We start from the raw sequence: 27212 nt of genomic DNA, 5'->3' as shown, positions 1-27212 counted from the left end.
ATTTTTTATAAATCAATATTAAATGAAAAATAAAATTATTAAATCTTTCAGATTTTTTCGTGCATGGCAAGGGTCTCCGCTAGTTTTTTTAATAAAACGCGTGCGTCGCACGTGTAGCAACTAAACACCCCTCCCCCCAATTTTGGTGCCAGCGGGATTTGAATCCCCGTCTCTACTAAACGAACAGCTAAACGACCCCTCAATTGGCCTTGCTTGTCATTGCTTGCTTGTTTTCAACGCCTTCTCGCCAACACCAACCGAAGATGTCCGACCATAAATCGCGTGCAGAGAATCACGGAGAAGAGGGAAAGCTGGTCACAAAATCAGTCTAGTACTCCTCAATTTCAAGCCGTTGGATGGAGAAATAGACATGTATTGGTCCCACAAAGAGAAAACGGCTGTAATATCTTTCATATTCAATTCAACCTCTTATATTTGACCCCTCTCTGGCGTCTGAATTCAAATCTCCCCCCTCTCTGTCGCTCGCTCGCTCGCTCGCTCGCTCGCATCACAGTATTTTCATGGATTAGCTGTGAAGGTCAATTTTTCTCCTGCAATTTGTCTGTGGTTTTTAGTGTCGAAGAGTGTTCTGATGAAGAGGTATCGAAATGGAGAAATTTGGGACTTCGAGCGCGAAATGCCCGTTAGTCGAGATGGGTCGGACGTCATTCTCGGGTTGGATGGAGGAGCGACTTCGACGGTGTGCGTTTGCTTGCCAGTCATGTCCTGCTCCGAGCAACTTCCCGACCCACTTCCCGTTCTCGCGAGGGCTGTTGCGGGTTGTTCCAACCACAACAGTGTTGGAGGTAATAACCCAATTGTTCGATCTATCTCGATCCGGATTATCTGATACGATTCCCATTCTCGTACTATTTTCGTATTTCTCTATGTGGATGTTAGATTTGATGAGTTTCTTTATCTTCTAAATTTCTGGGTTTTGTCGATCTCCCTTTTGGTTACTTATATTTTCTTGTTTTTGATTTATCTATTTTTTCCCGTTTGTTCTATTGTACTTGTTCCATGCTTCTCTGATTTGTGGCATTCTTTCGGTAAAAGGCTCCCAATTTTAATATATATTATTCTACGTTTATGTATCTAGTTGCGACATTAATTCAGAACGATACGCAACAAGGATATATATATATATATATATATGTGTGTGTGTGTGTGTGTGTGTTAAACTTTTGTTCGATTGATTTTGGGTGGTTGGCAATGTTGAATTGGGCATTCTTGACTCTAACTAAGGTAACCTTCCAAGTTCCAACCCATAACTCCGGCTGAGTATTTTTGAGAAGGTGAACTCAATCATCTGCTTACACTGGATTGCCGGTGGTTGTCCATGCCAAGGGAAAATTGGAGAAAGAAACAGAAACTGGAGGTAATTCAAGCATCAGGAAGTGCATAGATTTTTTTTTTCTTTTTTTTGAAAATAATTTGGAAGTATATAGAATATTGGTAGAAAATTCTTTTCCTTATCCCTTTATATAAGTGAGTTCAATATTACATGATAGAGATAGTATAGTGGTCGCATCATTTGTAACCGCCAGAAGTTGAGCCTCATTTTATCCCTAGTCAAGTTAGAAGGATGAAGTTCTTAGGTTGTGGAGAGGTGATGAGGTGATTGATTTGTTATTTTCGTTTCTTCATTTTATTTATTGTTGCTTCTTCATTCTGGAATCATTTTATGATGCAATTTGTGATCTAGTGGATGTTTTTGCATGATATTATTTAGGTTTTGAGATGCTAGATCTCCCCCTAGGAAGAAAAAGGGAAAATTGATGTGGAGATGTCTTCTTTTGGTAACTTCATGGAGGAATTTGCGAGGAAATAATTGACGTTTTTGAATGAAATTCTTTATCATCTATGGAAGAAAAGAATTAAATAAAAACTCTAATAGGAAAGAAGTGTCTGCCATGATATGATTATTTATTCTAATTCTTGGTGGTTTGGATTCTATAGAAAGTGCAGCAAGGGAGACATTGGAACAAGTGATGGCAGAAGCCCTTTCAAAGGCTGGTTCTAATCGATTTGCTGTACGTGCTGTTTGCTTAGCAGTATCTGGTGTTAACCATCTTACAGATCAGCAACATATATTGAACTGGCTTAGGTTTGTCCTCTTGATATTTGGATTACAATTTCCTTTTTTTTCTTTTGGTCAATTACAATTTCCTTTTTGTATATTGGTTAAAATGCATCTTTGTTGTCTTTTTTTGGTAATAAAATAAAATTTATTAAAAGAAAAAAGAAATCATAGAGGAGAGTGACCAGAAGTCACCCGAGAGAGAAGAAGGGACAGAACAAAACTCTAAAACCCAACACAAGCACTCCAAGCCATCCTATCCTCAACAAAACCAGCTGAAATCAGAACCTACAAAATCACCACAAGATAAAACCCCACAATAGAAGAAGACCCCAAACAAAGGCAAATTTCAAAACTCAAAGCCAAACAAAGACAAGAACCACTTCAAATCCACGAGCACACATCTTTACTTGATAACAACCAAAGCCAAGAACAACTCACAAGCTCCGACCTTTGATCAACTAAAACACTAACATCTTCTTGAGGTTTTTTTTGACCTTCAACAACTTCTTGTTTGGTCCAGTTCCAAAGAGACTTCCTTTTAGTCTTGTGAATGCCTTTGACACCAAGACATTTCCATGTTTCCTTGTTTTTTAAGTATATTCTACTTGCTGCAACAATCTTCCTGGATTCTAATGAGCAAGAAGGGTTGTCATTAATCCTTTCCACTTTTAGGACAGTGTTCTTCCAAAAAAAATGAACATCCACCAATGTTGTAGTTCTTTCATTGTTAGCTTCCTTTGGTCTAATTGTACTCTAGTCGATACTAGTAATTAAGCACGTGCGTTGAACGTATGGATTTTTTTCATATTAGTTACTTTAATTTTAGATATATCATAACTAAGATAGAAATTGAAAATTAATAAAAGTAACAATATGGTTAATAATAAACTTCAATACTTGGACTCATAATTTTCAAGGCGTCTAAGCGATTCTGGGCGACATTGGGGTGCCTAGTCGCCTAGGCGATAAAAATTTTATAAAATGAAAAACTGACTTTTGGCTAGTTTCCTAGTTTTATATACCATTCATCAGCATAGCAATTCTCTTTATTAAGAACATTATATTTCCTCTAAAAATGTGGCAAATCATCACATCTAAAAGATAAAAATCTTTTACATATATTAATTTCATTATTTTTAAAAATAGTACTACTATAATAAGTATTTACTAGAGCAAATTCATGTTAATTAGTAGCTAAAGAAGGTTATTAACTTTATATGATAAATATTTAAGATGGAAAGTAAAATAGATAAAAAAACAAGGATGGAGTTTCTGTTTTATTTAATTAGAGAGAGAATAGAAAAAAAAACTTCATTATTCTATTGTTTCTTTCCCCTTTCTTTTCTTTTCTTTTCTTTCTTTCTTTCTTTCTTTCTTTTTCTCTTCTTAAAACCCTTTGATCTTTTAAATTTCAATAGTAAAACATTAAAACAAAATATAATTGATCACATACATTAATAAGATACAACAATATAAATGATATTATAAAAGGCACCCGCCTTTGTTAGACAGTTTTGTATGCCCTTAGCTTCAATCTGATTTGATGTACTTTTGTTATTTAGTGGAAATAAATAAAGTGCATGTTTGATTCATGTTGTTTGGTTTAATTCTGTGTAAAACCCTAAAACTGGACATTTATAGAGACTCATGTTAGTTTTAAATGTTCACAGCCGTTGGATAAGTCTGGGGAGATTTATCCTGCCAAGGCTGATACTGGTGTGCCACCAAGTGTTGGGATGGCCTGTCTCAGCCATCAGGGTAAGACCCGAGGCACATGCAGTATGGGATTACTTCAATCCTTGAACCGGACCAGATTTCCAGTATTGCCCTGGACCTTGGAGATAGATGGGCAAAACTAGAAATTTACACCTGACCCCTAGACTCGATTATGACATTTCACTAGGTGTTGGATCAGGCTGCCTTTGATATGCCAATCAGTGAAATCCTTAGTGGGGATCAAAACTTGGGTATGTTGGGGCAGTTTGAGAATTCATCTGAGTGGGTGATCATAGTGATAGAATCAGCCACTTTGTCGGACAAAGGGTAATGATCGGGAATGCACTCTCTCTGATGGAAACCAAACTGCCGGCAGTTGATTTCAATCGTTGGAATTTTGTTTTGCAAAATTAATATATTTATATATATATATGTTCGGTTTCGAATTGTTTGCAAATGGTTTTAATTCCCGCGATCCATGTGAGAGGAGAGTGCGGCACTGTACCTTGCAGCCGAGGGAGAGGTCCTCTCTTGTCGGGCAGTGCTTGATCATTAAGGGCTGAGAGGTTAAGTGTAAGACCATTGAGGATAATGCCTGATGGGCTAATCTTGCACCTACCCACAGTCCCTGAGTTTTTATAAGATGGCTTGGCCCAGGGACCACTTAATGTAAGTGTTGGGCCCATAGGGTCCATATGATGGACTCAAGGGGTTCATTGAGTTTTTCAGTGAATTCGGTTGGGCCTTGTTTTAGAGGCTGGGCCGAACCCATGTGGCTGGTGTGTAGATCAATGCTTGGGTCCCACGCCATACAAAGAAGCCCAACTGGGCAGCAGATTGGAAAGTAATTAGACACTGAACATTTAATGGGCCAAAAGCCCATTTCGAGGTGGGCTGATATGATCACCCATCCATGGGGCAAATTTGAGATTAAAGTTAGTAAAAGGATTGGGCCTTTTAGCCTTATCCATTCTTAGAGACCAAATTCAAATTAGATTTGAATCTGGTAACCTCCTGATAAGATCGGGAGTAAGCTAACTTTATCTGCAGAAAGGATTAAGATTATCCCCTATCCAAATACTGATTTGGATTGGGATAACTCCTAAAAAGGAGGTTTCTTAATCAAGAAGAAATGAGGAGATTTCGAACCACCTTGAAGAGGTATAGGATACCTCCTGCGAATTCAGATCTGATCTGATTCATACTCTCCAGAAAAAAGAGAAAAAGCAGTTCAGCCTTTTTCGTTTTTGGAGATCTCTTCCTGCCGCCGCCATCTGCCATTGCAAGATTAGATCTTTGCAGAAAAGAAAGTCAAGAAATCTGTTCTTGACATCAGTCTTGCAAGAAAGACTGAGAAGGATTCAGTGTTTAGTACTTCCAGAGGATTCTTGTGAAGGATCCAGTGTGTAGGACGCACCCTGCTGGTTCTGTTCCATTCACAGCTGTGTCATCTTCAGCAGGAACGGATCTTGGAGCATTCTTTGGGCGTGAACACCAACTTTGGGAGATACTGCTTCTCCGGATCAGGTATATTCCTCTCATTTATCTTTTGGTACAGATCTGGTTTGATTATGGTTCAAGTAGGATCCTTGAATATTGTATTCTAAATTTAGGGAATATGATTCCCAGTTGAGAGAAAGTAGAAAATTTTTGAAATTCGCCCACCCATTCCGCAACCTTTATGGCGTCCATTAGATGGATCCTACCATTCTTACAGCCTTGTCATTTTTGTCGCCTAGGCGGGCGCCTAGTTGCTAAAAGTCAAGGCGTTTGGGCGAGGTGCCCAGCCAAGGGCGCCTAGTCGACTAGGTGATGCCTTGACAACTATGCTTGTACTAAATGTGGACATGCAGAAATTTTAAATTACAATAACAATTATTGTTATTATTACTAAATGTGCACCTACTATTAAATTTTGTATTCCATTTCTGTCTCAAATAAAAATATTTTTTATTTTAACAATTATTTTTATTTAATATGATGATTATATAACGTTAGAAATGTTCCGAAATGTCTTTAACAAACTCTATACTTTTTTATCTTTTGTGTTCTATCTTTTTTTAAATATTTATTATTCAATTATGACATCATGATTTTTTTTTTTTAAAAGTTGGATCATTGACCCACCATTTAAATAAGAAAATAGCTTTGCTTTTGGATTAGTTTTAAGTTATATATTTCATCTCCATAATAAATATACCATTCAGCATATATGTTAATTGAAAAATAGCAATTCTTTTTATTAAGAACATTAAATTTCCTCTAAAAATGTGGCAAATCATCACATTTAAAAGATAAGAATCTTTTACGTATATTAATTTCATTATTTTCAAAAATAGTACTACTATAATAAGTATTTAATAGAGCAAATTCATGTTAATTAGTAGTTAAAGAAGGTTATTAACTTTATATGATAAATATTTAAGATGGAAAGTAAAATAGAAAAAAAACAAGGATGGAGTTTCTGTTTTATTTAATTAGAGAGAGAATAGAAAAAAGAACTTTATTATTCTATTGTTTCTTTCCCCTTTCTTTTCTTTTCTTTTCTTTTCTTTCTTTCTTTCTTTCTTTCTTTTTCTCTTCTTAAAACCCTTTGATCTTTTATATATTTATTATTCAATTATGACATCATGATTTTTTTTAAAAGCTGGATCATTGACCCACCATTTAAATAAGATAATAACTTTGCGTTTGGAATAGTTTTAAATTATATATTTCATCTACATAATATACACAATTTTTACTTATCACACTTAATTTTTGTTTGACATAATTAATATATCATTTTTAATTTTTTTATTAATTGTACTTTTTTATTATTTTTTAAATATTTACTATGTAACTCTTATATCATCGATTAATCTATTTGATCCAAACTACTAACCCATGACCCAAAAATTATATCTTATGTATAATATTTATTTTTGTGATTCTTTGTATTTTCTATTTTTAAAAATTTTATTATTTGTCTATGACATCATTTCATTTCTAGGTTGATTTTAATTTGGCATTTCATTTTCATCATTTACAAAAATACTTCTTACATTTCATACTTATTTTTGTTCAGTATAATGAATATACAATATAAATGACATGCCCAATTATTTTTATTTTTTTGTATTATATATTTTATTTATTTTAATTTTTCATTATTTAATTATGCCATTGTTTATTAATGGATTTGACCCCAAGTGGTTGAATTTCTTACCCACCACCGAGAGAGAAGAAAATGGTTTTGTTTTCAAATTATTTTTCAAAATATTTATTTTTTTATATTATTAAAATTAATGTTGTGGATTTAATTAGTAGAATTTGATGATGAGAAAAATATATCTTAAATATAGGATTTAATAAGAGAATATACCTTAGATATGAGATTTAATGAAATATAATAGGAAAATAGTTTTATTTTAATTGTTTTTAAATTTTACATCTCATTTCCATCATTAATAAAAGCATTTCTTATTTATAATCAATGTTTTCAACTTGTTATTAGCATACTCGATTGAACCGTTCAAACCGTCACTCAGCCTTGATTCTAGGTTTGGTTTTGTTGAACCCCCTTTTTGGTTAAAAACCATCTAACTTGGGCATTTCAACCATTGACTTGTTAGACTCAGTAACCAAGTCGTAGGTTGTGCACTTAATTATGTGCAAACTTTTGGAAGCCATAACTTTGAACTTAGATGTCTGATTGGGGTTATATTTTTTTGAGTAACTTTTTAAGATCTATACGTTCCAAGGGCATTATGTGCCTTGCCTTGCTATTTTTGCGAAAAAAACCCTTTTTTGACCCCAAATTGCAGTTTTTAATATTTTTTGTAAATAAAAAATTAAAACGGAATTAAAAAACGTAAATGCAACATAATACATATATTATATGTAATATATGTAAAACATAATTATATTATTTATTGATAAAATATGCATTTTTACACACACACACACACAGTGTTGCCGCAAAGCAGTTTGACTCGTTTGACATTGACAGTCTAATTGGTGACTTGTGACCCGAAGGCAAAAGTGGGTCGGCCTTTGAGTTGGTTTTTAAAACATTGTTTATCATACTTATTATTGTTTAATGTGTAAAAAATCTGATGTTAAAAACGTTCCCATTTTTTTAATTTCTATATTTTTTTCATTTTATATATTTTTTATTTTACTATTTAATTGTGGCAACATGGATTGGCCCATTTGGCCCAAATGGTTTAATTTCTTACCACCACCTAGATGAAAATACTATTTTTTTCTGGTAGATTTTAAAAGTATGAGCTTTTATGTTATTGGAATTGTTAATTTATTATGTATGTATTTAATTATAGAATTTTATGATGAGAAGAAACAAAGAAGCCTTAAATATATGATTCAATGAAAGTGAATGCAAATTAATACCTTAAATGTTGGATTTAATGAGAGATAATTGAATGCATTGAATATCTTATAATCAACTCTTTTCAACTCATTTAATATTAATAACTCATTACCCTATTTGCCCTCATTTTTTATCAATAAATTTAAATATAGAGGGGTAAGTTTTGTCATCACAAAATTCTAGAAATATTCTTGAGGCTATTCGTACTTTTTAAAGTAGTATAGATAACTCTCATCAGTATCTATAAAAAAATATAACTCTCATCAGTATCTATAAAAAAATATAACTCTCATCAGTTAGTGATGGATGTGTTTGAAGATCTCCATCATTCTCCTTAACATTCCTCTAACTCTTGAAACATCTTCCTTGCGAAGGATTCACCTCGCAACACAAACAAACCTAGGGTTTTACCTACCTTTGTTGCTGAGCTGCCAGGGTTAGACCCCAAGCACAACTAGTGGGTGTTTGAAAGAAACATTGAACCCGAACCAATTTCCATCTATGCCCTTGACCTTGAAGATAGATGGGCAGTGGAAAGTTGCACTTGATCCCAGACTTGATTATGATATTGCACTAGGTTTTGGGCTGAATTGTTTTTGTCTATTTGATATGCCAACTAGTGAGATCTATCAAGGGTCAAATATCTGGGTATGTTGGGACAACTTAAGAAATTACTTAAGCGGGTGATCATAGTGATAGGATCAACCCTTTTGTTTGACGAAGTGAATATTAGGATTTAGGCCATGTTTGGGAGTGCTTAAAAGTAAGTGCTTATTTGTGTGGGACCACATCATTAAGCACTTTTTGGTGTTTGGGAAATAAGCCTGAAATAAGTGCTTATTTTTTAAGCCCAAATTTCCATTTTTTTAAGTGCTTAAACAATAAGCAATTATTCGATTTTTTTTTTCTACCAAAACTGTCCCCATTTACTCATACCATCTTCCTTTGTACAACCAATTACTTTCCCTTCTATCTCCTATGCAACTCTTTTTCTTTTCCGATTTCTCACGACTTAAACTTCAAAACTCCCACACGACGACGACAACCACCACGAGAGAGGAAAGCCCAACGACGAATACTTTACCGCCATCCCCCCCATCTCCTACATTGTTTGCTGCAATTTCTACATGGAACAAACCCTCGAGAAGGTGCAAATCAATGTCACTTCCGAACTCATCTTTCGAGTCCTTAGGAGCTATGGTAAGTGTGGAATTTCATAGAGATACCAATACGGTTAAGTAATTGATAATTGATAGGGAAGGAATAGGCAAAACATCACATGTTAATTGAGTGATTGAACAATAGAATGGTAGAGAAAGACACGAACATCAAAGAGGCATATCTCAACCCCATTTTGTTTCCTTCAGCTATGCTTGGATCCAATTTGTATTGGTAATGTTTGCTGGAACTGTTGTTGCCAAGCTATTTTGTTTTTGTCCTGGAGAAGACGATGAACAGTATATTGCTTTGTTTTGTGATGGATGACAACGGATATTGAACTTAAACCTCTTTTTGTGAAGAAACTGAACTAAGCTAATAGGGGGTATTTAGACATGTCTCCTCCTCCTCTTGGTTGAGGTAGCAAAACAAGTGTAGTGAGAAATGGATGATTGGGTTTCGGGGAGTGAAGAAAGGAGATACGACTGGGACTTGTGAGAACGGTTCCAGGCGATGTGGGACTTGTGAGAACGGTTCCAGGCGATGAGAAACCGCCCAAAAAAAATGGGACCATTGAATATGATCCTTCGCATGGGATCGGGTTGTTGAAGTCTTTAACCGTATGAGAGAGAGCCCACCGCCCACAAGGTATATTTTGAAAAATTGAAAGAAAATGAAGGGCAAAATATTCACAAGTGCTTATTGGAGAAAAAGGCTGCCAAATGCCCAATATGAAATAAGTGCTTATTTATTTATTTTTAATTAAGCACTTGAATAAGTTGGGTGTTAAATGCAAATAAGTGCTTATTGGAAACCTAAACATGGCCTTACACTTTCTTTGATGGAAACCTAAACTGTCGGCAGTGGATTTCAATTATATTTGAAATCTGATTTGCAAAAATGTATTTATATGTTATATTATTATTTTATGAAAAAAGGTTTGCAAAAGGTTTTAATCTTGGGATTCATCTGAGCAAAGAGTGTGACACTGCATTTTGTAGTCAGGGAAGAGGTTCTTCCCTGTGGGTAGTGTTTTGATGATTATGGGCTGAAAGCTTAGGTGTAAGAGACCATTATAGGGTTGATTACCTGATCGACTTTATGTGTAAATATTGGGCCCAAATTGAGCCTAAGCTGATTGGGTCTAGGGTTAACTACCCCCGAGTAGTGAATTTGGCCTAACCTCTTCCAGAGGTGGGGCTGAATCCTTATGGACTTGTGTGAGACCTTTGTGGGTCCAACGCCATACAATATTCAGGCCAAAAGTGTCCACGCAACACCTTGGGACGTGAACCATTAAAGAAAATAGGCCAAGGTACATACTAATATGATTAGTTAAGTTGTCATGTGATTTGGGTTGAAAGTTGGTATAGATTTGGGTATAGAGCACCCATTCTCTTAAGAAGATAATGAATATCAATTAAAGATAAAGTTCTAATCTAAATTTGATTTGGATCAGCTCCTAATTAGATTAGGAGAGTGCTCTATATAAGGGGCTAAGAGGGGAGCTACAATTTAACCCAGTTCTCTCTAATCTCTTGCTCTCTTCTCTTCTCCCTTGCCTCTCAGAAATCCTAATTCGACCCAATAGCGATAGGGGCTGATTTCCATCAGTTCCCTATTGTGTTTTTGCAAGAAAAGCATTAGAGGATATTGGGTTCATACACCCACGTTGGTCCAAGCAAGTTGGGAACCGGTTTTTTCTGAAACGGTATTGCTGAATCAGCTTAACATACACACTCGCCATCTTCAGTTGGAGGCTGATTTTGGGATTGATATTGGGCGTGAACTACCACTTTAAGAGCTGCACACTATGGTCTCCATATCAAGTATAATCAGTTTTAATTTGGGTTTCAAATTTGGTTTGGTTCAATGCAAGATTGATCTCGAAATTTGAGATTTCCAAATGGTTAGGAAATCGGTTCTCGGGTTTGGTTAGAAAAATTTAAAATTCAGCCATCCACTAAACCTGATCCGGCCTTGTGAAATTTGATTTCTAACCCTTCCAACAATTTGATCATATGTAATTTATTCCTTATGCTCAAAACCCCATTACAAACCAGCCAAAGCAACTATTGTCTTGTTACACCCTGTTTAGTCTGAGAGTTAGCAAATCCGTACAAACTCCTTCTGACCCACTTAAACTCAGCCCCTATGCCTTTTGCAATCTTAGCCACTTCCCTCATCACATCTCAAAGTCCAAGGGATATGTTATTTATCAAAAAAAAAAAAGGGATATGCCTTTGTCTTGTGTCTGACCGTGACATGCTTATGTTTTCCCATGAAATGATTACTTTTGAATCCGTTCAGCCTCCATTAACCTGTAGCCTAGTTGTTTGTCTAATGTAAGGCCTTGCAAAAGATCCATCAGTTAGCCTTTACTAAGTTTTTCAAACCAGTCAGTCCTGAAAATAATGCCAGAACCCTTCCCTCAAAATTTCTTATTACCCCACCTATTCTTGCCCTTCCTGGATTTCCTATGGAGCTTCCATCAAAGTTCAGGTTAACTTTGTTGCCTTCTAGAGGTTTCCATTCCACTCTTACTCTAAACTTCTTGATGAATGAGATACCTGAGTCCAAGTTCTTAAGATGTCAGTGATAGAAAATGTTTGAAAGCAATCTGCAGACTTTACCCATAAATCTGCCTTAATTTTTTTGCTATCTATCACATCCTCTAAACTCTTGCTCTTTTTAGAGAATATCCTATTCTCCCCAAACCACCCAACAGATTGCTTCTTCATTGACTCTCCATTGCACTTTTCCTCTTTTCTTTGGTTGCCTTAAGAAGTTAGGATTGAAGATGCCCACTACATCTTATGGGGGGACCTGCTTGCATCCAAAGAGAGTGGAAAAAATACCCAGATTCTTTGCATAAAAGGACAGGATAATGATAAATGGGATAAGTTCTCACCACTACCCCTGCATAAGAAGCACATATGAGGAGAAAGGAAAATCAAAGACCTTCTCTCTACAGCATATCACAAGTATTTACCTTACCAAGAAAGATTTCCCAACAGAAAGCTTGAATTTTAGGTGGGATAAGCTTACTCCAAATTTCTTTCAATAGGAAGTCCACCCCTTGAGAGTTAGGCGAGACAAGGAGTTTGAAAAAGGAAGAGCAAGTGAATAAACCATTGGGATAAGCCAAGCAAACTCTAAAGTCTTCAAGGGACGGGCCCATGTGAACTTGCCCTAGGTTCCAATTCATCCCAGTTGGAGAAGGTGATCCCATTCTAGATATAGTCTCTCCATTTAAAAGCGAAAGGGAGAAGATCCGAGGGAATTGGTCTTTAAGTGGAGTATCTCCTATCCATAAATTTTCCCAAAACCATATTTTATTCCCCCTTCCTTCCCACATCAAATCAAGTAGAGTTGAAAAATGATTAAACCTCATGAATTGCTTTCCAAGGAGAAGCCGAGGAAGAGTGAGGGGTTAGTTTAGCATCCTGGTCAATTCTTTCCGGCCTATGAATGCTTACAATTTTGTGCCAAAGCCTATTGCTTTCAAAATGAAATCTTCATAACCACTTACCTAGTAGAGCAGTGTTTCTCAAAGCTATGTTTCCTATTCCTAGGACCCTCTTTTCCTTAGGCTTACTAACCTGTTCCCATTTGGCTAGGTGATCCTTTCTGTCCTCTCTTGGTTTCCAACGGAAGTCTCTCATGTATTTCTCTAATTGCCCCGCTATCCTCACAGGGAATTGAAAGGTGGAGATAAAATATGTGGGGAGATTCACAGTGTGGCTCTAATTAATGTAATTCTTCCTCCTAGAGAGATATAGTTCAGTTTGACATGACCACACCAAGCATATTGAGTTGGACTATCATTTTTTATCAAGAAGAAAATTGAAGCCCAAGAAATTTGTCTTTCGTTTATGAAGACTACTTACCAGCCAGCTGATTTCTTAACGAAAAGAGTTCTGAAAACAAAATCAGAGGCGATTCTTGACAAGTTGAGCATGAATGATGTCTATGTTCACTTGAGATGTCTATGTTCACTTGAGGAGGAGAATAGAGAAATATAATGGGCAGAAGAGGGACATAAGAGATAGGGGGGTAAATATGTAGTTTCACATTTTCTACTTAACCTAACAATAATGCTGAATACGCAGATTGTTGATCTTAATATGTAGTTTCACATCTTCTTCTTCTCTCTAATTACTGGTTCTCAGATCTGCAAAATGGCCAACTTCTTTATTATATGTTGATACTGCACTTACTTGTCCATTGTCAGTTCTGCTGCTTGTATGAAGTAATTATTTTTTGGGTTCAAAAAGGGCAGGGACCCTTGATAAGTTTTGCTTTGTCATTTTCCTTGTATGTTAACCCCCTCCATCCCCCACATACACACATAGACAAAAGTAAGAATGTCTTTTATCTGTTTATCTTTTTTGGTAGTGGTGGGTCTGATTGTTGTCTCGATCTTTTTTCCAGGGACGTATTCCCAAGCCATGTAAAATTATTTGTCCACAATGACGCTGTGGCAGCTCTAGCAAGTGGGACAAGGGGGAACCTTCATGGCTGTGTATTAATTGCAGGTACAGGAACAATCTCTTATGGGTTCACTGAAGATGGGAGAGAAGCTCGAGCTGCTGGTGCTGGACCTATCTTAGGCGATTTGGGGAGGTATATCTTTGCTAGTCTGGAGGAGCCAGAGACCTAATCGCTTCATTTGTGTGTGTGCTAGAGACATGATAGCTTTTTCAATTCCTTTTTTACCTCATCAGTTAAGACTAGTTTTTCAAAATCTGGGCAGGACCAGATTGTAAACCTGTTCACACTGCAAAATGGTCAGTGGAAAAAGGTTGGTTCAACCTTGATCTGTCCCTTGGTCAACCTCTATTCAGGCCTTGGTTTCTGTATAGTAGCCATTTACTTGGTGCTTTTAATAGTTTTCTTTGATGATTGTTTCTTTGACTTGTGATGGTTCATTTTTTTTTTTTGATAAGTAAAAGATCATTAAATTTCATTGAAAACAATAATGATAGGCACTGTTACAAGCATCCCAAAGGGAGGGGCAAAATGCAGCCTCACTATTAATTCAGAGCTCACACTGTAATTACAATTGCGCCCAATACAACTGGTCCCTAATTACCCCTTGCTTTGCTAAAGCATCAGCCAATGCATTTGCCTCCCTTCCCACCCATTGTATACTTGGATTCATCTGTTTTGTTAACCACTGGAATTTCTTCAATTCATTTCTATAACAGCAAATCACTGAGTCTGGATTTCTTAGCGAACCTACCACCACCTTGGAGTCCCTTTCAATCACCAGGTTCTCCAAATTCATGTCTTTTGCAATTTGAACACCTTGTAAAACTGCAAACCATTCAGCCTTTAAAGAGTCTCCAATCCCCACTGGTCCTGAGTAAAGTGCTAGTATAAACCCTTTCTTATCTCTTATGACTCCAATTCCCGAAGGACCTGGATTGCCTTGACTGCTCCTATCAAAGTTTAATTTCAGGAAACCTTCAAGAGGAGGCATCACACTGACCTTGTTTTATTTTTTGAAGTTTTGGATGTTAAATATAGATGGTTGAACTGCTAATCCATTAACTGGCTGGTCCAGTATCTAGTTCATTTTTCAAAAGATATGGTAAAGTTTAATCTAATAGCTAATAGATTGCTGGATAATCTGTATGTGTTGTAATATATAGAATACATTCCGCAGGGGCATTACTGTCATTTAACATTATTTTGACTCTCTTAATATATAATAACAAGAGTGGGCTCTGCCACTCAATTTTGGCTCTCAAAACTTATACTGTTTTTCTTCGTTTCTCTTTCTCCTCTTTTTCTCCAATTGATCTACTGTATGAAACATTGTATCATAGCAAAAACTGTTTTAGATCCCTTGTTTCTTCTGCTTTCTCCTTTTTCTTCTATATTTCTTAAGACTGGAGAAAACCCTTCTGCCCTGATCGATTCCAAGGACAACACTTTTTCTTATTCTCTCTTGGTTGTATGATTGACTGCTGCTTAACTGCTGGACATTCTGCTACATGGTGTATGGTGCAAAGATTGGAAAGTAGATTGGTTGGAAGAGGGCCCCGGTGCTGAACTGTTTCAACAGTTTGTGTTCCAAACAGTTTATTTAATGTTATGGTTGTGCCTAGAATTCTTTGTTGCGACCCGCTTCATGAATCCACTCTGAATTATGTTGAGAAAAACCCAAAGGCAAATACTCATAAAAAAACCCGAAGGCAAAATTTCATAGTGGTTTGTGGTGGAAATGTCCGATCCATATTCAGCTTGTGGGTCCGAACCGAAGAATTATGTTTCTCTCTTGTATTCTTTTGTCTTTGTCTTGTGAGAGAAGTCGAGAGACTTTGGGTGTATTTGGGGTTTAGGGTTTTCTGTGAGTGAGGTAGTGAGTGCACAGCTTTGTATTCTTTTCCATTGCTGATTTCATAATAGATTTCTGCTCCACCCATGGACATATGTTATAAGCCGAACCACGTAAATTTGTGTCTCTCTCTGTTTACTTATCTTTATCTCTGTTTTTCTTTCGTTTTCTGGGTGCCATTCGAATATGCATTCATGGGTTTTGCTCAACATTTAATGTTGGCTGTGATCTAAATGTTACAATGGGTCTTTTCCTTTTGTTTATCCCTTTGTATGAACTAGCAGTGGTGTTAGGGGTGCTGTTATAGACCTGAGCTTTCATTTTTGGGTTAGTGTGAACCAGTAAACGATAAAGTTGTTATTTGCATTTCTTATTTCTTTCTGTGGTTCATATGAACATTTTAAACGAGACAGAAGTGGTGACTGTGTGTAGTGACAGCAGTGGTAATTGGTTTTTTCTTTCCTTTGAGGGTCTGTGTGACTCCTATCATAGTTTTCAAGGCAACGCCTAGGCGATAAGGCACTCATGGAGGCTCACCTCATTTAATGGCCAAGATATTTTTTACATGGTGCTCTTGGATGCTTTTATATTCTTAACCTTTTATGATTATAATAATAAAACACATTATTAAAGTAAATTATTAAATGCTATTTCCTTTTTATTATTTTCTTATTTATTACGGTTCAAACATGTATACTGTCTTGAACCCTCGAAGAGTTGAAAACTTGAATTAATAAGCAAGGAAAAACTCAAAATTTTGTCCAATCAACACATTGATCTTCTTCTTCTTCTTCTTCTTCTTTCATAATTTATTTTCTTCTTTTCCTAGGACAAAAATAGATCCTCCATCCCCCCTCTATTTTCTGAAATTTCTTTTCTTTCTTCCATGTTATCATGAATATGTTGATTTTCTATGTTTTGAATGAAGTTTATACTTCATACATTTTTTATGAAGATTATAGACACTTAATAGTGAAAGATGGTTGCTGCTTGCTATGGAACCTGGGGAATTACCCTAGGATTTGTTGTTTTATTCAAAAAAAAAAAAATCAATTGCTTTGATGCGCCTAGGTGCCTGGTGCCTGCCAAGGCAACTAGGTGACAAGGCGCCCCCTTGTTGCCTTCAAAACTGTGACTCCTATTGAGGATGACAGTAGCGTTGGTGCTGGGTTTTTTGGACTTTTTTTTTTCCCTTTTAGTGATTGTGACCCCCCCTAGAGGAAGGCCTAAATCTCATTGTTTGTTGGTGAGTTATGCTATAGCTGACTCAGCCACATCTAGAATTTCAGGAGTGGTAAATTATAATTTTGGTAGTGTTTCTGAAAGTATGAACATTTAATTATCTATCACACCCATGGATGGTCTAGATTACTTGAAATTGGCCAAATCAGTCCAACTGTTTGTAGGTGGAAGGAGAGGACTAGGATATCTGAATGAAAAAAATGAAAGAACAAGAATAGATTCCAAGACATGGCAAATAGGAACAAGATATATTATGAAAGAACTTTATGTGGGATGAAACAGCCCTGGAAATCTAGGATCACACCAAACTATTTACTCAGAACAGATATATTTTGAACGGGTATATTAACTTCAAGTTGAGTCGTCCTCAGCAGAGAGTATTTGCCTTTTTGGCTGGTTTGAGCCCATTATATGAGTCAATTCAGCTATAGATTTTGGGTAGTAGCGACTTTCTCACTCTTCAGGAGGTGTATGCTCTTGGTCCAATATGAAGAGAGTAGGCCCATGGCTATGAATATTTTTAGGACTGAAGCAAATTGTGACCCTTGCTACAAGAAGTGGGAGTAAGAAGGTTGAAGTGAATATGATGAAGGGATGAGAGATTCATCATATGGATGGCCGAGCCTTGTAGGAAGGTTGGGCGAATTTTCAAAAATTTCTCTCTCCCATGTGGGAATCACATTCCCTGTTTTAGAAAATTGCATTTTCAAGGATCAATCTTGAACCAAAACCAGACCAGATCTGAAACCAAAAAGGGAGTGGAGGGTTTATGCCTGATACGAAGTAACAATAACCTCCAATGAAGGTGTTCACACCCGAGGAAAGATCCAAAGACTGCTTCCACCGAAGATGACATGGTGTAGGATGAAGCAGAATTAGTAGGATGGCTCTTCAGCAAGAACCTGATTCTTAGCAAGAATTTGATCAAGGGCTAGTGAGCACGACTTCTGATTACCTTTTCTGCCAAAAGGTAATATCAAGATTACTTCTTGATCGCTCCCACAGGTGGAGATGGAACTGGTATGGTGGCAGGAGCAGGAAAGAGCAGAAGACAGGAGCAGTCGAACTGCAGGTTCTTCTCTCTCTTTAATCTCTGAACTGAGAATTGTGCATTGGAGGCTCTCCCTGCTCCTCTATTTATAGCCTTTAAAGATAGCATCTCCTAATCCCATTAGGAGTTTCCTAATCCAAATCTTGTATTTGGATCTGGACTCTCTTTAAGGGATAAGGATAATCCCTTATCTTATCTGCAGATAAAGATCAGCCCTCCTAATCTAATTAGGAGTTTCCTGATCCAAATCTTTATTTGGATTTGGACTCTCTGAGTGGATAGGGACAATCCCTTATCCTATTTGCTGATCTAAATCCCAGAACCGCCCCCTTTTTATACTGCCCTTTTTATACTGCTATTTGGTTTTGGATTTTTGCCCTCTTCTGTTGCAGGTGGTTTTTTCCAGCAGAAGTAACTCAGTTGTTCAATTCCTCAGCCTTTGTATGGCCTACAAAGAGGATGGTTGATGTGGAAGTGTATTAGAGCAGCCTCCTTATGGACTAATTTGGGAGGAAAGAAACACCATAATATTCCAAAATAAGGAGAGAAGCTTCTTAGAGGTCAGGGGCTGCATTTTGACAATGGCAGTACACTGGTTGACAATGAATAACATGCTTCAATCCTTTTCTTTTGATGACTTCTGGAGAAATTGGTCAGCAGTGGCTAGTAGCTCTTCTTCTAGGAAGAGTTTTGTTGTAGATTGGGCTCCTCCTCCTTAGGGTTTTGTTAAATTGAACTATGATGGGAGCAGTCAAGGTAATCCTGGCCCCTTCGGCATAGGATATAGCCTTGTTTTCAGGCCCAGTAGGATTGGGAGACTCTACCAGGGCAGAGCATACTAACTAAAATGTGGGACTGGGAGACTACCAGGGCAGAGCTACTAACTTCCATACAAGGGATTCATCTTGCCAGTCAACTTGGTGCAGAAAGATTGTTAATTGAGGGTGACTCCAAAGTAGTTGTGGGATGGTTGCTGGATCCGGATTCGATTGTTTGGGGTTTTAGGGATCTCCTTAAGAAAGTGATTTGGCTGGATGTTATCTCCTCTGAAGAGTGCTGCTGCATCTCTCACCTCCCTCTGGGATACTTGTAACAGACTGTCTTTTGTTTAATGAATTAAGTGTAAGGAAAAGGATGCCAGTTTCCTTAAACTGGGAAAATATAGGCCAAGGGAGAGGTTCCCTTGTTACAATCCATCTAGACTAACCACTGAAACAATACATTAACAGCATACACATATTATAAAACAAAGTTCATCCCAGATGATTCTGTCCCAGTAGCTGTAAAAATGGCTCAAGTTTATACCCTCAATAGTTTATCGGTAGAGACTCGTTTCACCAGAGCCCTCTCCACCTTGTCACAGAGCCTCTCAATTGGCATTGCTTGATTGACAAAGGTCCTGTCATTCATTTCTTTCCAAACTGACAAGAAAATTAGTCCAGGAACCATGCCCCACAGGACTTTCCCTCTCTTTGGTAGGCCTTCCAGACTCTAAGAGGAGATTGGTGATTCCAGATCCTGAGGAACAACCCAAGAAACAGCAAACAGGTTGAAAAGGTGGGACCAAACTGCGGTGGAAAACATGCACATTCTCTGCTGCCATCTCACAGAAACAGAAATATTGGCAATGTACTTTCCTTTTGACTGCAGCATATCAATAGTTTGAATTCTTCCCCTCATCCAACCAAATGAAGAAAATCAATTAAGATGGTATTTTCAACTTCCAAATCCAGCCCCAAACCCACTTGCTGATTAGAGGGGCTTCAGCCCTTCCAGCGGTAATGTCATATTGGAGAGAGATCTGAAAGAAGGGTAGGATCTATCGTATGAATGCAAAAAGGTTGTGGAATGGGTGGGCGAATTTCAAAAAATTTTCCTACCTTCTTCCAACTGGGAATCATATTCCCTAAATTTAGAATACAATATTCAAGGATCCTACTTGAACCATAACCGAACCAGATCTGAACCAAAAGATAAGGGAGGAATTATACTTGATCCAGAGAAGCAGTATCTCCCAAAGTTGGTGTTCACGCCCAAAGAAGACACCAAGATCCGCTCCTGCTGAAGATGACACAACAATCTGTAGAACGAAACTAGTAGAGTGCGTTTTACACACTGAATCCTTCACAAGAATCCTCTGGAAACAATGAGCACCGAATCTTTTGAGTTCCTTCTGGAAATCTGATATCAAGAACTGATTTCTTGATTTCTTTTCTCAAAGATCAAATATTTTCAGAGAATGGCGGCAGCTGGAGAACTCCTGAGATGAAGATGGCGGATGCTGCTTCTCTTCTCTCTGGAGTGTATGAGATCCTATCTCAATTCGCAGGAAGATTTTCTTGCTCAAAACCCTAGGTTCGAATTCTGTTAATTCTCTTAGAATTTCTCCTCTTTCTTCTTGATTAAGAAATCTCCCAATCCTAGTAGGAGTTATCCCAATCCAAATCAACATCTGGATAGGGGATGATCTTAATCCTATCTGTGGATTAGGTTAGCTTACTCCAGATCTTATAAGGAGATTACCATATTCAAATCTGATTCAAATTTGGTCTCCTAGAGTGGATTAGGTTAAAGGCCCAATCCTTTTGCTAACCTTAATCTCAGATCCGCCCCATAAGTGGGTGATCATATTAGCCCAGTTCGAAATGGGCTTTTGGTCCATTAAGTAATCAGTGCTCAATTGGTTTAGGTTAGCTTACTCCAGATCTTATAAGGAGATTACCATATTCAAATCTGATTCAAATTTGGTCTCCTAGAGTGGATTAGGTTAAAGGCCCAATCCTTTTGCTAACCTTAATCTCAGATCCGCCCCATAAGTGGGTGATCATATTAGCCCAGTTCGAAATGGGCTTTTGGTCCATTAAGTAATCAGTGCTCAATTGGTTTCCAATCTGCTGCCCAGTTGGGCTTCTTTGTATGGTGTGGGACCCAAGCATTGATCTACACACCAGCCACATGGGTTCGGCCCAACCTTTATTACAAGGCCTAGCCAAATTCACCGAGAAGCCCAGTGAACCCCTGAGCCCATCACATGGACCCTATGGGCCCAACACTTACACTAAGTGGCCCTTGGACCAAGCCATCTTATAAAAACCCAGGGACTGTGGGCGGGTGCAAGATTAGCCCATCAGGTATTATCCTAAATGGCCTTACACTTAACCTCTCAGCCCATAATGATCAAGCACTACCCGACAAGAGAGGACCTCTCCCTCGGCTACAAGGAACAGTGCTGCACTCTCTTCTCACATGGATCCCGACAGTTTGGTTTCCATCAGAGAGAGTGCATTCTCGATATTACCTTTGTTCGAAAAAGGGGCTGATCCTGTCACTATGATCACCCACTCAGATGAATTCTCAGACTGTCCCAACATACCCAGGTTTTGACCCCTACTGATTAGCATATCAAAGACAACCCAATCCGACACCTAGTGAAGTATCATAATCAAGTCTAGGGGTCAGGTGTAACTTTCCAGTTTTGCCCATCTGTCTCTAAGGTCTAGGGCAATACTGGAAATCTGGTCCGGTTCAAGGATTCGAGTAATCTCATACTGCATGTGCCTTGGGTCTTACCCTGGTGGCCGAGACAGGCCATCCCAACACTTGGCGGCACACCAGTATCAGCCTTGGCAGGATAAATCTCCCCAGACTTATCCAATGGCTGTGAACATTTAAAACTAACACGAGTCTCATTGAGTGTCCAGTTTTAGGGTCTAACACAGAATCATACCATACAACATGAATCAAACATGCACTTTATTTATTTACACTAAATGTCAAAAGTACATCAAAATCAGATTGAAGCTAAGGGCATACAAAACTGTCTAATAAGATTCACATCCCAGTCATTTACTTCCCTGCACAAATGAGGAATCCTTACTTTTTGATTGCCTAAGGTTTCAAAGCAATCACTAATCTTAGCAGCATAGTTGTCAAGGCGTTGCCTAGGCGCCTAAACATGTCGGAAATGTCGTATGGAAATATTGTAAAAATTATAGACATGGTGGAAACATTGTAAAATATGCAAACTATAGAATGATATTTTATGAAATGACAAAAGAAGCATACGCATACTTTTTAAATTATTGTTGTTCCAAGTTATTAAACAAAACTAAGAAACTAGGATTATAGACAAAAGAATACGTTCTAAAGTTGCCTTGTAAACCTTAAGCTTTAGAACCTCATGATAGAATTAGTTGAAGCAAAATTTAAACTAATAGAAGATGTAAATGGTTGTAACAGATCAACCAAATAATCTACTACATAAACAAAAAGTATTATCTAAATTCATGTTCGAAATGAATATTGAGATAGCTTAAAGTTGTAATCATCTAAGTTAGGTGGACAATAACTTGTTATTTCACATATCTACAATATTGTCACCAACTTATGTTATAATACTATCTCTTGTACTGGTAGTGTTCAAAAGGAATATGCCAATTCTAGTAAAATTACATGTTACCCATGGAAGTGAAAATGGAAATATGTCGTGGGTACTATCTCTTGTACTCCACGTAGGTCTGGTAGTGTTCATTGGGGAAATGTCGATTCCAGTAAAATTTCCTGTCGCAACCCATGGAAATGGAAAAATGTGGTGGAAATATTAGGGACATTAGGGACATTTTAAACCATCATCTCAGCTTGCTTCATGCTTTCATTCTTCAACTTCTCTATTTCTCTCCTACTTCAATTTGGACTATTGCTAGGCTTTTTACAACTTTATTTATTTATTTTTATTTTGATAACATGGTCTTAGAGAAAGGTTGATCAAATTAGACTGTAAAGTACTCTACAACAAAAGTCGACTTTTATTTTTTCTCACCATAGTTTGAATAAGGGAAAAGTGACCAAAAATGACTGATCACCCACTAGAGAAGGAGGCCTTCATGCCTTAGATTGCAGTGCTTATGGTGGTTTCTATGGTTTTCTAGTTTCCTTCTAATTGGCAGTTGAAAGCAAGTTTCATAGTTTCGGAAATGCAAGATGTATTGGTAAGGCAATTTTATGAGATGTATTGGGATACGCTTTAGATACGCATGGATACAATTGAAAAATCAAGCTGCATGTGGATACACTGATAAACTAAAATAAATCTTAAAAATATATATTAATAACAATAGATATGAGTTTTATACAATTACAAATGAGTTATTTAAATGTAAAAAATCATACTTCAAGGGTTTTTATAAATAGTGAGATATTCAGACACAATTGGAAACCATTGAAGAATAATGGAAGAATTAAAGTTTATATTTATACATCTTAGTTTTCCTAAATCAATATATTTACATATCTTAATTTTCCTAAAGTTTATATCTTACTTTTATTGCCAAAAAAATTCCCTTAAGAATTCAAATCCTCCTATTTGTGTTTTTTATGGTTAGTTTAAGGCTTTTAAGGTGTATTTAATGGCATTTTTAGAATTTAAATTCGAATTTGAATATTGATTAAATATATTAAATGTAGCATTAAATATAGGAGTTATTGAAAGAGTGGGAGTAATTATTGGAGTTATTAGAGAGAGGAGTAATTATAGGGGTTATAGGGAGTAATTATAGGAATTATTAGAGACAAAATGAATGACATTAAATAATATTAAAAATCTGAATATATCGATTGATGCATACATAATTTTGGTGCGTATCGGGCCTGTATTAGCCAATGTAGACCCAAAATGAGGCTATATCAGTTCGATACAGATGAAAAGAAATGAAACCAAAGGTTTTGTAGCATTCCACATATTGAACCCTCATTGGAACGGTATGTATCGGCCAATATGGAGCGATACATTACGAAATTTAAAACATTAGTTCAAAGAGGGTTTGATGGTGACTCGTACAAGTTACTATTATGTTTTCTTCTTGTTTCCGCAATTCATATTGATGGGATTGGCTAGATAAATGTTTTAAAACGTGGAGGCGTGACGCGAGGCGTTCCACTACCTAGAGGTGTGAGGCGTAGTTCAGAACGCAAGTGCTGTAAGCCTCCCGAAGACAAGGAGATGTAAGCCTCCTTAAGAGGAGGGGGATGAGGAAGAAGGGGAATAAGAAGGAGGATCTCATTTTTCTTTATTTTTAATAAAAATCTTTTATATTAAAAAGAATGAAGGTGAATAAAACTAGTTGAAAGGCGGAGGTGTGATGTGAAGCCCCCTTACCCAAATTTGGATTAGCTAAACGCTTTAGCTGTTCAGCAGGTTGTGGAACCAATGGTAAGGTTCCATGCCAGTAATAAATTCATGGGCCACACTATAAAAGATGCGGGCCCCATGTATTTAATACTGGCGTGGAACCTTATCATTGGTTCCACAGTCCACTGAACAGCTAAAGCGTTCAGCTAAACCTTGCTCCCCTGGCCAAGGGGTATGGGGGAAAAGCCCTCAGCCCACTTTCTTTCCCCTTATCTATTCTTCCCTTCATTTCTTTTCTTTCATTATCTCTTTTCTTTTTTTCTTTTTTTTTTCTTTTTCTTTCCCTTCCCTTTCCTTTTTTCTTTTTTTTTTTGTTTTTTTATATGAGGTGTGCATGAGGCGTTTGCCTCAAGCACACTTCATGAAAAAAGCTTATGAGGTGTATGCCTCTTGCACTTGAGGCATATGCCTCAAAGGTGTTAGTGCCTCTGGCCTGTCCTAGTTCCTTTCTTTTATTTAAGTTATGTTTATGCTTATGTTCTTTTAAGTAGTGGCCCTGAGTTATGGGCCTGTTTTTGTCTTTTTGTTATTTCTTTAGTGCTAGCCACCCTATTAAGGGTATTCATGGGATTGTACTCAGATTTCAAATAAAGAACAAAAAGATATCTTTGGGGGCTGGAGAGAGGGATTGAACTCTTCTCTTCTTTTCTCTTCCCTTCTCTTTATCTCTTATTTTCTTCCATAAACTTTGCTCAAGCTTCTCTTCCTTTCTCTCGTTTTTCTTTTTTAATTAATATTATGTTTGTTATTTTTATTTTTTGCATTTTTGGCATTTTTTTGTACATTTTTACACCTTGGTTCAAAAAGTGCATGCCTCACCTTGCGCCTTGTGCCTTGGGCTCAAAATGCCCCTTCTACTTTTAAAATACTAACTCAACTTACCCAGTCTGCCATCTTCTTTCTCCTTGCATACCCTTGCCTCATTTAAGAGGTGATCCTTCTAGAGTCATTAGGTTTCCACTTTTCTAATGATTGCCTCTCATGATCTTTTCAATGCTTTTATGTTTTAACAGTTCTAATGGGAGCATGAATGAGAGAAAGGGAGTAGTGAAGTGATGTGGACGTGTATTGGGAGCAGCAACAGCAATGATTCGGTGTTCTAATCCTATCCAATTCGGCAGCAATAGTCTTATCCATTTAGCAGATTAGATTAAACTATCTTGTTATTCTTATCTTATGAAGTTAGTAGATTAGATTATCTTATCTTATTAGATTAGGATTAAGAGAGATTATCTTATCTTATTAGATTACGATTAAGAGAGACTTATCTTATCTTATCAGTCTTATCTTATCAAGATAGAGTTGTAGGTCTCCCTATTCAACAAGGAGTCTCCCTAAGAGCATGACTCTTGTAATCTCCTATTTAAGGGGACACTATTATTGAATAAAGGCATCCAAGAATTTCAGTCAAGAGAAGAGTTGAGGAGAGTTAGGGTGATCTCTTGGACAAATCACCCCTTAGGTCGCCACGATAGGGTCAGCACGCAAAGGGAGGGTCAAGGGGAAACTAGAGGTTCTCCCCGTGGACCGACCTGTGACGAGATCCTATTCGTGGGCCCATAACAATTTGGTATCAGAGCAAGGCGTCATGGGAGATTTGGAGCAGTTGCCATCCAGGGTCCACGACCTCGAGCACCAACTCGTGGGGACCTGTTCAGAAGTACGTGAGATCAAAGACGAAGTGAGGGAGCTGCGGCGCCTGATGGAGTTATTCCTTTCTAGCAGGGAAAGGAACAATGAAGGGGGGACAGCCACTAGCGACCGCTGACCAGATCTGCCGGAGTCTTCCGGCGAACAACAGTTCATTAGCCAAGGAGCCGCACTCATCCCCAAGTACAACAGGTTAGAATTCCTGTCGTACAACGGCAACGACGACCCCTTGGGCTGGCTGTACCGGTGCAAGCAGTTTTTTCGGAATCAACGGACAGACGACCGGGATAAGGTAAGTCTAGCTGCCTTTCAGTTAACAGAGGAAGCACAACTTTGGTTCTATTGATTAGAACAGGAAGAACTTGGGCTCAGTTGGCCCCAATTTAAGTCCTACTGCCTTCTTAGGTTCAGACCCCCACTGACAAGCAACCCCTTAGGCGAGTTGATTAACCTTAAACAAACTAGCACGGTGGCAAAATACCAGCGCCAGTTCCAGACCCTCCTCGCGAGGGCATCTTCAGTGCGACTGGACCAGCAGGTAGACATGTTCACTGTTGGGTTAGCAGAACCCCTGTGGGTGGACGTGGAGATGCAGAATTCCCCCAATTTGGTCATAGCCATGAATATAGCTCGTGCCTTCGAACGCAAGCTACAACTCAGCCGCGGAACCTTCAGTATGGGGCGGACTCCATCAGCATGGGCATCCCCGGAACCACTCGAAATGGCTCCATATTCAGCAGCCAGCCAAGAACGGAAGCCACAGACAAGCAACAATTCCAGATCAGCATCCAGTGTATTAAGCACTTGTCCAGGGCTGAGATGGCGGAACGCAGGGCGAGGGGACAATGCTTTAATTGTGATGAACTCTACTCAGCAGGGCACAAGTGCAAGGGACTTTTCTACCACCTAGCGAAACAAGAGGAAGAGGAGGACGAACCCCCTTCATTGGAACCCGATCCAGGAGGGCAAAGTCATTCCACCTATCCGGGTTTCCATTGACTGTGTTTCAAGACACCCATCCTGAATTCGAGCTTGAGGACAAGCTTGTAGTCCAAGAGAGGAGTAATGATGTGGACGTGTATTGGGAGCAGTAACAGCAATGATCCGATGTTCTCATCCTATCCAATTCGGCAGCAACAGTCTTATCCATTCAGCAGATTAGATTAGACTATCTTGTTATTCTTATCTTATTAAGTTAGTAGATTAGATTATCTTATCTTATTAGATTAGGATTAAGAGAGACTTATCTTATTAGATTAGGATTAAGAGAGATTATCTTATCTTATTAGATTAGGATTAAGAGAGACTTATCTTATCTTATCAGTCTTATCTTATCAAGATAGAGTTGGAGGTCTCCCTATTCAGCAAGGAGTCTCCCTAAGAGCAAGACTCTTGTAATCTCTTATT

At 37.7% G+C, this 27212-nt stretch overlaps 1 protein-coding gene across 4 annotated transcripts in view; it reads left to right on the top strand.

The window, feature by feature from the left end:
* Positions 1–203: 203 nt before the first annotated feature.
* The window catches only part of LOC148865484 (Actin-like ATPase superfamily protein), a 48413-nt gene continuing 21404 nt past the window's right edge, over positions 204–27212 (top strand). Inside the window, exons 1-3 of one of the 4 annotated variants that reach the window (XM_088979584.1) lie at positions 204–806; positions 1960–2107; positions 13764–13955. In XM_088979584.1, coding sequence (XP_088835710.1) covers positions 593–806; positions 1960–2107; positions 13764–13955 — 554 coding nt within the window. In that variant the 5' untranslated portion in view covers positions 204–592. The remainder of the gene's footprint in view (positions 807–1959; positions 2108–13763; positions 13956–27212) is intronic. The other 3 variants (XM_088979583.1, XM_088979586.1, XM_088979585.1) reach the window with 3 other exon arrangements.

The sequence above is a fragment of the Nelumbo lutea genome, chromosome 3 (genome assembly GCF_056320005.1).
Source record: "Nelumbo lutea isolate HS-2025 chromosome 3, American lotus-T2T, whole genome shotgun sequence".
Lineage (NCBI taxonomy): Eukaryota > Viridiplantae > Streptophyta > Magnoliopsida > Proteales > Nelumbonaceae > Nelumbo > Nelumbo lutea.
The sequence above is the reverse complement of the archived record's forward strand: the minus strand, read 5'-3'. Positions and strand labels throughout refer to the sequence as shown.